This window comes from Rhineura floridana, chromosome 1 (genome assembly GCF_030035675.1).
Source record: "Rhineura floridana isolate rRhiFlo1 chromosome 1, rRhiFlo1.hap2, whole genome shotgun sequence".
NCBI classification, from domain to species: Eukaryota; Metazoa; Chordata; class Lepidosauria; order Squamata; family Rhineuridae; genus Rhineura; species Rhineura floridana.
Window position 1 is genome coordinate 47,068,306 of NC_084480.1, and position 14,032 is coordinate 47,082,337.

The window sequence follows — 14,032 nt, forward strand, 5'->3', positions numbered from 1 at the left end:
TACCTTATTATGTAGGTCCTTTGAAAGGACTATAAAGTATAGAACAAGATGAAGGTGTTGCAAATCATGTTTAAAAAGTGTTATTCCTGCAATTTATTGGTTTCTTACCCAACACAATCAATTCATGGATCACCAGTGTTACTCTAAATAGTCAATTTACATGATGCAATCGGAGTTCAAAATAGGATTAGTAAAAAATGTCTTTTCATCTTTTTTTCCCAAAGAAAATGTCAGTTTTTACATCAAGGACTGGGATGAATTATGCAATCAAACGCACAAGGATTTATTAATAGAAGTGAAGGAAATTTCTGCAACCTTTCCGAAAATGAAAGGGGTGGTAATATTACTAGTATTTGCAACATCCGAAAGGCATTTTTCCCAGATACTGAGAAAAAACCCCAAAATTCACCATATACAGGGCTATTAAATACTCTTAAAGTTGGATTAATAAGGCAGAGTAGAAATTACAACCTCACCAATACTAATATATATTTATTCAAACCCCATTAAGCTTTTGAGGGGTGTTTATTTCCAATTAGATGTGTTTATTCCCAGTAACAACCCAGATTTAATAGGTACTATTTCAATGCTTTCTGCTTCTCCTTTGTATGCACTTACTGAATGTGTGTTGATAATTTCTTCAATAGAGATGTATATAACTGGCTTGCTAAGTGTTACCATATCAGAGTATTCATCAATGTTGAATTTTTCTTCAGGTTCAGGAACTACACAGGCTGCTTGAAAAAAATTCCTAAGGAGGAAAAAGAAAAGGGTAATTTCATAAAACAAGTTTTAAAAATACCAGTGTTGTAATCAGAATCGTAGAATAGTAGAGCTGGAAGGGGCCCATAAGGCCACTGAGTCCAACCTCCTGGGAAATGCAGGAATCCAAATTAAAGCATACCTGACAGGTGGCTGTCCAGCTGCCTCTTGAATGCCCCCAGTGTTAGAGAGCTCACCACCTCCCTGGGTAATTGGTTCCATTGTTGTACTGCTCTAACAGTTAGGAAGTTTTTCCTGATGTTCAACTGAAATCTGGCTTCCTGTAACATTAGCCTGTTATTGCATGTCTTGCACTCTAGGATGATCAAGAAGAGATCCTGGCCCTCTACTGTGTGAAAACCTTTCAAGTACTTGAAGAGTGAAATCATATATCCCCTCAGTCTTCTCTTCTCAAGACTAAACATGCCCAGTTCTTTCAGTCTTATTTCACAGGGATTTGTTTCCAGCCCCTGATCTTCCTTGTTGCCCTCCTCTGAACCCATTCCAGTTTGTCTGCATCCTTCTTAAAGTGTGCTATCCAGAACTGTACACAGTACTCAAGATGAGGACTAACCAGTGCTGAATAGAGAGGAACTAGTACTTCAATAATCCAGAGGTAATCCAATAATCCAGGGTAGAAAATGTGGTGCCCTCCAGATGTCATTGGACTACAGTGGAAGGAGGCAGGTTGATTTTTATCAATTCCATTTACCCTCCACAGCCCATATTACTACTCCCATGCTAATCTGGAGGATCCTCCAATGCTCTGGAGATTTGGGGGGGGGAATAGGGGGCCTCTCCCCTTCTACCATGACAACATCCAGTTCGAGCCGACCAATGAAGGTGTCAATGCATATGTGAGATATAAAGTGGTTATTTTAACATAACACTGATATTGGTTTTCCTTGTTATAATTTAACTAAGGAAAAATACTGCCTGATAGGTCTTTCAAGTATGTGATTGCAATGCAATAGTTATTAAAAGTTGATCATCCAGATCAACAATGGCAATCATCTTTGCAAATATGAAAGAGGGTCTGTAGTATTATCTGCAGGAGCACTGGGCAAACTTCAGGCTTGCAGGATCGAATTTGTTTTTTTCTCGAACCCTCAGATTCAGATTCCCGTTCCGTGCCCGGTACCTGCCGGGCTAAGGGGCGAGTTTGCGGCCACAGCCGAAGCCTAGGCCGCCATCGTGGGGGATGTGTGTGTGCACGCAGCGTGCTGGCGCGCCTGCGTGACACACAATAGGAGGCGGGGCTGCTGAAGGCCATTTAAGGCCGCTCCGCCAGTCTCCCACCCTCCTTTGAATTTTGGCGGCGCCCGCCCAACCCTCCCTCTGCTGCATTGTGATTCATTTGGTCGCTACGGGGCCGACTAGGAATTTTTGGCCTGCCTGCCTCGCTTTGCTGGCAGGTCTCTTTTGCCTACTCCACACTGTGGTAGGGGGGAAAGGTCAAGGGTTAGCATGGGTGCCTTTGGGGTCAATAGGCTGATTGGTCTGTTTTGGCTTAACATGTTAATGGTCACTGGTCAAGGAAGTGCAGGGAAAAGGTTAAAAGGGAAAGGGCAGCTAGGTGACACCTTTGGGGGTGATTGGCAGTCTGGGGGCCTGCAGCTCAGGGCTATACGGCCCAGGGGCAGAACACGGGCCACCTTTGGGGCCAACGTGCCTCATCCGCTTGGAGTTTCAGGGCTCCGGGGGGCGGTGATGCGGGTTGGACCCCTTACACATCTTCAGGGTGTAGCCTGAGCTGGGGTCTGGCACAGGGCAGCCCCGGGCTCAGGCAAGGGTTTGGTTGCCCTATGGCTGCAAGCAGGCTTTGCCTGGATCATCAGAATGCTCCCGCACTTGATTTCCCCTCTGCAGGTTCATTATTCTAATTGATTCCGTTTAATAAAGTGGCCCATGATTTAACCCAATGAATGGTGTTTGTGTTTTATTTCGGAAATAGGCCGCAATCACTAACTGGAGCAGGTGCAAAAGACGTAACTAAAGAATTCCCAGCCCAATAATTTGTTCTTAGTACCAGAACTAACTGGAGTTCAGTCCTTCCACACACAAATCTGCTCCTGCCCCTACCCCAAGCTTCCTTAAATTCAGCAGTATAGGGTGGGGGGATAATTTTTGTTGTCGACATTGGTAAACAATTGGCAGAAAACTCCTTGCTGTTCTACTTTAAGTCACCCAGGACCTACCATTACATCCCAATATACCTTCTGCCCACCCTTGATCCATACTACAACCACCTTGAGAGCCACATAGTCAAAGGATAGGATAGAGAACTTTAAAATAAACAAATAAAACCCAAACAAAATCATTCACCACTTAAGATTTCAGTCAAGAATGTCACATGCATTGAAGTAGGAGGGTGACATCAAAACAGTGTGGCTGCCAACTATTTTAATATTCCATCTCATGGACAGCTATATAAATAAGATTTCAGCAGCATTGTTTCTGTACAGTTTACTGAAACTCAGAAGAATTCCCATGCAGTGATGACACCCCTCAGACACTAAGATTATTTGGGCCAAAGAGCATAGCTTTCCCAAAACATTTCAGCAAGATACCCAAATGTTATTTCCTACCATTGTCTGAAGAAATAATAAACACTGTACACATCTCTTCCTGGCTGGAAAATTACTTCTCTTAATGAAATATCATGAAGTTATTATGTCTGAGGAAAACATAACTTGTGTAATCCAATGACAATTGCCAAGGTGCTGATGTTAGGCTGGAAAGTTTGCATTAAAAATAACAGTGTGAATGACTTTTTATGACAAGCTGGAATATTAAGGAGCCCATTTTCAAGAAACAATAAAAAGTGTTTTTATTATCTACAGGATAAAAGCCAGTACTACTAAAATCAGATGTCTGGAACCTTTTGCTCCCCAGATGTTGCTGAACTAGAACCTCCATCAGCCCAAGCAAGCAGGCCAATGCCCAGGGGTGATGGAAGTTGTAGTTCAGCAATATCTGGAGGACCAAAGGTTCCCCACACCTGCAACTAAGCCCACCAGAAACCTAAAGCAATCGGCTACCCATATATAAGATACATCTCATTTACTGTGCACATCTACCTTAGCTTCAGAATATACCTGAATTTCTCATATGTCTGGGAGAGATAACTGTTCATTGATGAGAGATGTGCATTTTCCCCTTCAAATAGGTTGTTTGAGGCAGCATGTTGAAGGACTTTGGCCACACAACCCAAATTTCTCCTCTGATCAGAATGGATCTGGCCTCCAGCTGTCATGTCAATGATGTCAAAACCATCAGGGGCAACAATGGCTGGATTCATAAATCGGTAGTATAGGAGATTTCCAACAATCTATGGGAGGAAAGCATTTTTAGATAGGCCTTCTCGTTGGTATATTTACTCATAGACTTGATCCCACCCAACTGGTAACACTTGTTAAAACAAAACTATTATTTGCTATAGAATGAAAGCCAATGGTGGTGTGGGGAGCAGGGAGAAAGCTTGATACAGTAAAAACCTTACTGGGTCATATTGCTTCATAGCTTGTTTAAAAGCAGTATGGATGCTTTAGGACTGCCTACACCCATATGAACCTACCCAAATTTTCAGATCAGCTTCTGAGGCCTACCCTGTGGAATTCCTTTCCAAATGATATACAGCCAGCTTCATGAGTTCAGGTTTCAAAACCTGTTTTCCCTGGCTTTGGGGTTTTTATTATATATGCTGCTGATGGGAGCTTTTTTAAATGGCATATCAAAATGTATTATGCTAATTTTTAATTCTTTTCTGTCATTTGGCTTATTGTTTTGTATTACACTGTTACATTCGTATACTGTGAAGGGCATTCGTATACTTTTGATGAAGGGCAGCATACAAATATTTTAAATAAAGTTTAGAGCAGTATATACCAAAGCAAAAATAATAATTCCCAAGAATTTTCTCTGCACTTCTTACAATGAAGTTTTAGGAGAAACCCTGACCACTTTAGGCAAGACCAGGTGATATTTCTATCCTCTTAAGAACCTCTGTAGCTATATGTCATAGGCCATCCATACAACATGCCCCTATGAAGCATAATACAAATGCATTTGTATACATAGAGATAATAAACATGGTGAACTCAAGGAAAATTGCCCATTTTCTTACCACCCTGAATTCAAAACCCATTCTTTTTTGCCCAACATAATTTCAAGTCTATCTGATTTTGAAAATGTCACAGAAAGAGGACATTGATTGCACAGCTTCTCTCAGATAACCCATCTCCCTCTAAAAACAGTAGAGTCACAAAGTAGCCTTGCATTTGAGTTAAAAGTCTGAGCTTGAGTGCTTCAGAAGTTACAGGACTGGAAGTTAATTACTTAAAAGTCATAGATGATGTGCCTCAATATGGAGTGCCAGGACAAATTAACCTTGTCTTGATAGAGCGGCTTGTCCTTGCAGAGAGCCAGCTTTAAATGCCTAGGGGTAATTGTCACAAAGACTTGGGTCAGCTTAAGAGATGTAATTACAGCTCTCTTAAAAAGCAACTGCAGAGAGATGTGATATCTTTGGCAGGGTATGAAATTATGTTTGCTAGGGCGCATCGCTGCACTTAAGATGATGTTCTTATTAGAAATCTTGTACTTGTTTCAGACTCTTCCCACTGACCTCTCTCTCACATACATTCACCTCAAGCAAAAATATATGGAGAGATTCTTCCAAAGGGGAAACTGTCGAGGTTGGAAAAATTAGCTTTATATAGAAAAAAATGAAAAGGGAGCTGGAGGGTGCCCAACCCGAAACTGTACTGGGAAGCCTGTCAGCTACACCAATTGCTGTCCCAGGATATCCCATGGGTCACCACTGAATACAACAAATTAATACCAAGACTACAAACTTTGCCTTTCTTCTCACTTTCTCCTGTAATGCTATAGAAAATAGACATCCCTTTTCTGAAATTCACTCAAACATCCGCTCTGGTGGCAGAGGCATTGCTCCCCACTCCATTCTTAGACCCCACTCATTTGTCTAGGTCTGAGCAGTATGGGCAATTTAAGTCCTGGAAAAAGAAGGGAATTACAGGGATCAAGGACTTGTGAGGGGGGGCAGGTAAACCTCTGTCCCATGACAAGCTGTTATCCTTCACACAAGGAGGGGAAGAAACTGGCTTTGTGCAATGCAAGTTGGCAATTTTATCAGGCATTTCTGACTGACAAACCAAGTATGTACAGGTCTTTGATTCCATTTGACAATGAGGAAAGGGCTGATTTCAGCAATTTATGATATGCTAATTGATGCCCTCTCTGGATTGGTCTGAAAATAGCTTTGGAAACAGGTCTTGGAATAACAATCCCTGAACCCTTCTGGGACTCTCTGTAGAAAAGGCACTCTTTAAGACAATCTCAGCAGCAGTCAGGGAATCCTCCCTTAAGACAGTGCATCGCTAGTGACACCCACTTGTAAAACTGAGCCGCAGGAACAACCATCTTTCATCTAGCTGTTGGAGGAGCTGCCTTGGATGTGGTCTCTTGATGCATTTATGATGGCACTGTCCCTACAATGCACCCATTTAACAAAAAGAGATTCCAAGAACCCATTTATTGGCATTACTCTCCATACATATCAGTTGCCAAACTGTTTGCACAATGATGTTATAACCTTTTTCCTAGTTGCTGCTACAGAGACAGCGGCTAGTAGTTCAAAAACTTCCTCATACTTTTTTCTTGCCACCTGGTACAATCGTAATCGACTTGACTGTTGTAATCAACTTGAAGGCGCATAACAACAACAACAACTGGTACAATTACACCTGGCATACTGCCCTTCCTGAAAAGCTAATTCATATACGAGGTAAGCAAAGCCAGGGGGTTTGGGGCAACTTAGTTTCCTTTCATATCCTTCATTAACTCATCAACAGCAGGTCCAGGGTCTCAGAATTCAATCTGGAAGCACTCTTTAGTGATATCGAGGAATACTGACCCATCCCCCTGCTCCTTCCATTCATCCAGCAAATGATACAGTGAATAACCTATATAATTAAAGTTTGTTATTTTTCTTTTGGTTCAGCATTATAAATGCTGTTTGCTTTATTGTAACATTGTTTGAGGGCCCCTTCAGATTGGTCTTTTATTGCGGGTGCATTCTGCAACACGCTTTTGACACAACAGCAGCGCATTAGTGGTGGACTTATTCTGTTTTAGTTAGTTCTGCAATGCTTCCCCAATACTGGACATTACTGCTGTCCAGAGGTGGTATAATACAACAAAGCAGGACAAAAGATAAACCAGAACATTTGTGGTATAAAAATTTACATGATATCAGCAGGAAGTTACAAGATATGCACTGGCTGGAAGTGAAACAGTGTGACCACCCCCAAAATTTTGCAGGCACAAACAATATTGAAAGTGGGATTGGGTGGGACTGCCCTGATAGCATCAAGAGCACAAATCATAATGAATGCACATAAAAATGTGTCTGGAGGACTCCTGAAAATTTTAATAAGATAGTATCTTTTTAAAAAAAGAATTATTCCATTAGTGACTGGGTCCCCCCCCGGGAATTCATATTTCCTTCTACCTTTGAAACAGGCAAATAATATAATACTTTTTTGGGACAAGAATACTCTGTGCAGGCTTCACACCACCAGAATTTTATACTTATTTCAATCCCTGAATTTTATAATGTTTGGTTAATCATGTTTTGCTGCCCTGGGCTCCTTCTGAGGGGAAGGGCGGGATATAAATGTAATATATAAATAAACAATCAATCAATCAATCAATGAATCAATCAGAGCCAGTACTAATGGGTAGAAAAACAAGGAAAAGCTTACTGAAGAAAGCTCAGTTGGCTCCCAAGTTCAAATGCTTGCCACATTCTAGCAACCCAATTCAATTAATGAATACACAGAATTGCAGCCTTGAAGTATTCTCAGATATTGAACTTGCCCCATTCCCCCACCCCCAGTAATATTCAATTCCCAGGAAAATGGCACCCATTCCTGAGTATCTAACTTTCACTGGTGTTTTGTGGTGCAAAATGACTGGTGAAGCAAGCTGATTTTCAGTTCTTCTGCAATGTGTGGACACTTTTTCCAGAAAAATGTGGCAATGTCAGAATTTCCAGCTGGGAACACAGGAAGCTGCCTTATACTAAGTCTGATCATTGGTCCACCTAGCTCAGTATAGTCTACATAGAGCGACATGGCTCTCCAGAGTTTCAGGCAGGTGCTTTTGCCCGCCCCACTTGGAGACACCAAGAACTGAAGCTGCAACTTTCTGCACACAAAGCAGGTGCTCTACCACTGATCCTTCCCCCAGTGCAAGTTAGCAAGTAAAAGCTGTCATCCTTCGAGGCAAAGTCTAATTTACTATGCGATTATGGGAGAATTATGACATGCTATGATGAAGTGCTATAGCAAATGGCAAATGTTTCTTGCAAATTTTATTTTATTTTATTTTATTTATTACATTCATATACCACCCCATAGCCAGAGCTATGGGGTGATATACAATTTTCAAAAACCATACAAGGTTTAAAAACATGAAGCACAGATAAACATTGTAAAAGACCTGAGGTCAGAGCTTAGCACATGCTGTTACAATGCCTAGGTGAAAAGAAAAGTCTTGATCTGGTGCCGAAAAGATAACAATGTTGGTGCCAGGTGAACTTCATCAGGGAGATCATTTCATAATTTACATAAGACAGCAGATGTGTTGCTTGCAGTGTTTTATGAAACTAGTGTAATCTCTCCCCCAAATCCTGAAATGCGGATCTATCTAGTCCTTGCCTACCAGGCTAGATCTTCCCTACCAGTTACAAAATGGCTGCTGCATAGAGGAATGTAGAATCCAGCCCACATGGGTTGTGAGCTTCATTCTTTTCTGCCCAGCACATGCTGCCAAACAAGATGTTCAGTTCTGAAAGAGCTCAGCACCTATTGGGCAGGCGGGGAGGGGAGGGAGGGAAGAGGAGGTGTTCTTGTCCATTTCAGCTCTCTCCAAACTGAAGTATGAACCCTCTCAGAACCAATACTGCTAGCCATGTGCTGAATGTGGCAAGGCTATTCCTACTGTAACAGAAGGACTGTCTGTGGATTGGACTTGGGTCACTGTTGTCTTGAAGTTTTAGAAAATTCATCTTAATTAATCCTTTAAAGTTTTATCTCTACTGGCTTAAAAAAAAGTCAATACAAACACCAGCAACTTCACTCTGATGCAAATATTTAAGTTTGGGCAAGTTTTGTACCCTTTGATCATGCCATATTAACAATTGCACCCGTAAACACAGCAGCTATGACCAGTTATGGAAGTGAATTCTGTGCAAGGAGTATTCTACATCATTAAAAAGCTTCAGCCTTTCAGCTTGGATAAATGTCACATTCCAACACTTTTACAAGCATCTTCAGAACAAGTCAAATGGAAAAGCAGGTGTATGTTCTAATGCTATTATGAACAGAGTCTAAAGTTGTTTTTAAAAAGTATCAAGTGTTTAAGGTGAACCAGACTCAAACACTTATGAGCAGTATAGATCTAAAAGCTGCTATGCTAAGGCAGCAGCTTCTAGAATTAGGCAGTAGTGTCCTAAAACATTATTATTTCATTTATGAATTGCTTCCCAAGAGACATCCCAAAGTCATTTCCATAAAGCAAGAACAAATATAAAACAGTTACATATACAAAATCAGATAAAGCAATTGCTTATTATCAATGTCATTGCTGTTTCCTTAAGACTCAAGGGAGATGGATGCACAAAAGGGGAGATGTGAAAAATTAGGAAGCGACAACTTACTTAAAATACAAAACCTTGTGCCCTTGGACATGGACAGCTTATCCATAGAGCTGTCTCTGAGAAAATATTCTATATAAGTTGTCAAGTCAAGAGCGTGGATGAGAACCTTTGAGTTTAGATTGCTTTTCTCTACCCCTCTGAGCTACCCTGTTTCCCAGTACAAAGAAATTTCCCTCTCAGCACAGTCACAAAGGAGAAAGATGCTGATAAATCACCCTCACAGATCTACCTTTAATAGCTCATCTTCTGTTGCCTCTGGGAATTTCTCATGGAGCGAGTTCTTCAGAACTTTGGCTATATATCTCATTCCATAACTACATGCAAAAAAACAGATGAAAAAGGAAAATAATGGGAAAGAGACTTAGGATGAAAACAACTAATTCAAGTCAACAAAAAGAAACCCAAAAGATTACATTTTGCTTTAGAACTAACTGAACAAAACAGGATGACACAAAATAAAAGTTACATTATGTGTGCTTATTAGATACAAAGTATATGTGATGGAGAGAGAATACTTCCCTCTGCTGGTGAAGTGTCATTATGAATCAAAACGTATTTAAACTAGTAGTTTGTGGAAGTGTGAGATGGCTTTTTTAAAAATAACTTGCTTAGGGCTCTCCACTTACGGCATTAAATTCAGAGATGAGAATATGGACGCAAGGACTTTATCAGTAACTGCTCTGAGGCTCTGAATTGAGGACTCCAATCGATTCACTACTTCGGGATGTGCCAGTGCTTGCTCCGTTGTTACATCATAAGGTAATTTGCTATGGAAAAAGGAGAGGAGACAAACTATACACAGCACAAGTTTTTAACAGTACATTTAAAAAAAATACGATATGTCTAATTATTTAATTTGTTAAGCTTCTCTTAATTACTTGCTCAATGAGTGAGTAATAGATTGCTTATAACAATATTAAAAGGACAAGACCTCAAACAGCCATACAGGGAACTTTCACGAACTTATTAGGTCTTTCAAGGCTGACCCTCCATACTGCACCACCTGAAAAGTTGCTCCCAAGGCCAAATCACACTTTTAGCGATAGCTTCTTCCCATATTACTCTATTTTATTTATTTATTTATTTTATTTTATTTCATTTCATTTCTATACCGCCCCATAGCCAAAGCTCTCTGGGTGGTTTACAGCAATTAAAAACATTAAAAACAAATATACAAATTTTAAAACACAAAAACAATTAAAAAACAGCATTTAAATTTTTTAAAAAACAATATAAAACACATGCTAAAATGCCTGGGAGAAGACGAAAGTCTTGACCTGGCGCTGAAAAGATAACCATGTTGGCGCCAGGTGCACCTCGTCATTACTCTAGTAATATAAGTATCACATGACATGGGTTCTTACAACCCAAACATTTGAATCAGGAGGGATGGGGACATTTGAGAGCTTTGACTAAACAGTGAATTGTAAACCTATAACAGGTAATAAAGAATTCAAGGTGGGAAAGAAATCACAATATTGGCCCCCTCCCATGATTCCCAAGCTACACACAAAACCAACCAACCAGGCCAGTGAAGTATCTCCCATGTAATCACCGAAGTCCCCCAAAGCAACATCTAATACAGCACAAATGACTGAGGCTGGGAAGAAGTTTTTAGTAAACTAAAAAACAGCTCTCAAAGTAGCTTATGATTACAAAGTACTGGTATATATTCACAGCAAGAGATTTTATTTATTTATTTATTTACTTATTAGTCGCTTATCTGGCTGAATTGTCAACCACTCTAAGCGACGTACAAAGCAGAACATGTAAACATCAAAATATTAAGAGACTAACAATAAAAACTAACAATAACGTAAAAGCAACAAATTCCAATAATAATAGGGCTTCTCTCCTCTATAGTCCAGAGGTGTGACTACCGATGGAGGTTCCTGGTGTAAGCATCGAACCAGTGTGGCAATAGTTCATTTGCAAGATGTAAAGCAACATTCTCTCCCGATCTTAACATCCAGCAACTCCAAGAAGGAGAGGGGCGGGACAACAGGCCCCTCGAAATCAAAACCAACAGGGCAGTTCTCAAGAAAGCCAAGGCAGAGGAGCCAGGGTGTGAACGCGACTGATAACAGGCAAAACAATAAATGGAGCCCAACCTTTGCAATAGTATGGAATTCACTCATACAGTTCATGTCTCTGTAATAATTCATATATATTCTTATCACTGCCTGTGAATAAGTTTTCATTTTGGTTCAATCATATTATTGTTATAAAATTCCCCCAGAGCCTTATATTTTTATCTCAATTTGTTTAAATTACTTTGAGACCCATTTTGGAGAGTTTTACTCTACTTAAACTAGCTGTTTAGTCATATTTTAAAGATTTCATATGCTATTACATTTGGAAATGCAGCAAACAGTTTACATAGCTACAAGGGAGATAATATACAACTTACTCAAGCTGCTTAAAATTCATCCTCATAAGTTTCTGAATACATTGCATAATTATTTATGATTTATATAACATTACTTACACCTTTCTTTTGTAGATCATATGATTTGTTTTAACTATTCATATTCATTTTAACATCTATCGATTTACCTTTTAAGTGCCCTGAAGGAATTCTATGGTTAAAAAGTAGTGGGCATTCTTCATAAATAAATACAGCTTATTTATGTTGCACACTTACCTGGCCTCTCCAGTTTGCATTTCTACTTGGTTCACCCAAGCTTTGTACACTTCCACAGGACTAGTGTTGATGGCTAGAGATTTGTCTTCCATGATGTCTTTCACCACTGGTGCCAACAACTGACGTAAAGTATTCTGTCCTCGAGCGCCTCGATTAAAGCTAACAACCATTTTGATGACTGTAGGATTTCCTGTGACAATATCTTGAATCTGGTCTACTTTGGAACTGCAGTAAAAAAATAACCAGCACTTACATTCTGATGATGTCACACCATTGTTTGTGATTTTTGAATGGACACAGTGCAAACATGATGGCTTATTGCATTTTGCCCATTCACTAAGAACCATTTAGAAACAAACATGCTCACACAATTTAGCAACAAACTATTCTGTTCAATGCAAAGATAACTAAAATAAAGAATTGTTTTGATATAGAAATACAGAATATGGCTAGCATATAAACCATTACTGCTAGGATTTTGAGCTTGATCCTGTAAGTCTGCTTAGTTAATATGTTAGGCAATACTGCCTGCCATGTAAAACCCACGGTATGAAACAAGAGAAACTAGAAGGAAATTTAACAGTTTACAATTTTATTTAAGCAGGCAAGACATAGATAGAAGTGTTATAAACATGAGTTAAAACTTAGGGTCTTTGTGTCATTTAATATACGCACGTTATTTCTTCTTCTAGAGCAGTTTTAAACAGCTTCAGAAGCAAGTATTCCTCTCGGGGATTAGAAGCATAGTTATACAAAGTGAAGATAACTGTATCCATAAACTTGGTGGATTTATTCTGGGGCATCTGGAAGATCAGCTTTGCCAGGTAAGTTGGATTAGTCTATGGAAGAAATATTAGAATGACTGTAAAAATGCAATAATAAAAATGGCAGAGCTTTCCACCTTATCAGCTTAAGTCCTAAATGTGCTTTCATTTATATCAACACTAATTCAAGCTTGCCAATGATTGAAAGCTCCATTGTAAAAGACTGTGAGTACTGCAGTAAAGAATAGATAGCAAAGTACCTAGTATCAATATTATTGTTCTTGAATATTGTGGCCCAGCTGAAACCCTCCCATTATGTACCCAGGCCAGCCATTTGACAGCCATTTTAAAGGTATTAGGACTACTCATTTAGGTTTGAACAATGTCTGCACAGTGCATGAATGAGTACCTTTCAAGACAGGAAGAAGGAGGAGATAAGCTAAGGTTGTTGATGCAGGCATTATAAACTGAAACACTGACAAACACTTTTATTAAAGCTAAACAATATAACTGTACAAATAAACTCATTAGGAATCTTATTTCAGGCCTGGTTTCGGCACAGAAACAGCCTTGGTCGCCCTGTATGATGACCTTTGTCGGGAGAGAGACAGGGGGAGTGTGACTCTGTTGATTCTCCTTGATCTCTCAGCGGCTTTCGATACCATCAACCATGGTATCCTTCTGGGAAGACTGGCTGAGTTGGAAGTGGGAGGGACTGCATGGCGGTGGTTCCGCTCCTGCTTGGCGGGTCGGCTCCAGAAGGTGGTGCTTGGGGAACACTGCTCGGCACCCTGGACTCTCCATTATGGGGTTCCACAGGGGTCAGTTCTGTCCCCCATGCTGTCCAACATCTACATGAAACCGTTGGGTGCAGTCATCCGGAGCTTTGGAGTGCATTGCCATCAGTATGCTGACAACACGTAGCTCTATTTCTCCTTTTCATCTTCTTCAGGTGAGGCTGTCAATGTGCTGAACCAGTGGCTGGCTGCGACAATGGACTGGATGAGGGCTAATAAATGAGGCTCAATCCAGACAACACTGAGATGCTGCTAGTGGGTGGTTCTTCTGACCAGATGGTGGATGTCCAACCTGTTCTGGATGGGATTGCACTCCCCC

The 14,032-nt window shown here is 40.2% G+C and overlaps 1 protein-coding gene across 3 annotated transcripts in view; it reads right to left on the reverse strand.

The window, feature by feature from the left end:
* The window catches only part of IQGAP2 (IQ motif containing GTPase activating protein 2), a 211,485-nt gene that overhangs the window by 20,390 nt on the left and 177,063 nt on the right, over positions 1 to 14,032 (reverse strand). For all 3 annotated transcript variants that reach the window (XM_061620404.1, XM_061620395.1, XM_061620414.1), the window contains 6 exons: positions 12,828 to 12,991; positions 12,153 to 12,377; positions 10,135 to 10,275; positions 9,738 to 9,822; positions 3,861 to 4,093; positions 619 to 751 (listed from right to left, as the gene is read on the reverse strand). In XM_061620404.1, coding sequence (XP_061476388.1) covers positions 619 to 751; positions 3,861 to 4,093; positions 9,738 to 9,822; positions 10,135 to 10,275; positions 12,153 to 12,377; positions 12,828 to 12,991 — 981 coding nt within the window. The remainder of the gene's footprint in view (positions 1 to 618; positions 752 to 3,860; positions 4,094 to 9,737; positions 9,823 to 10,134; positions 10,276 to 12,152; positions 12,378 to 12,827; positions 12,992 to 14,032) is intronic.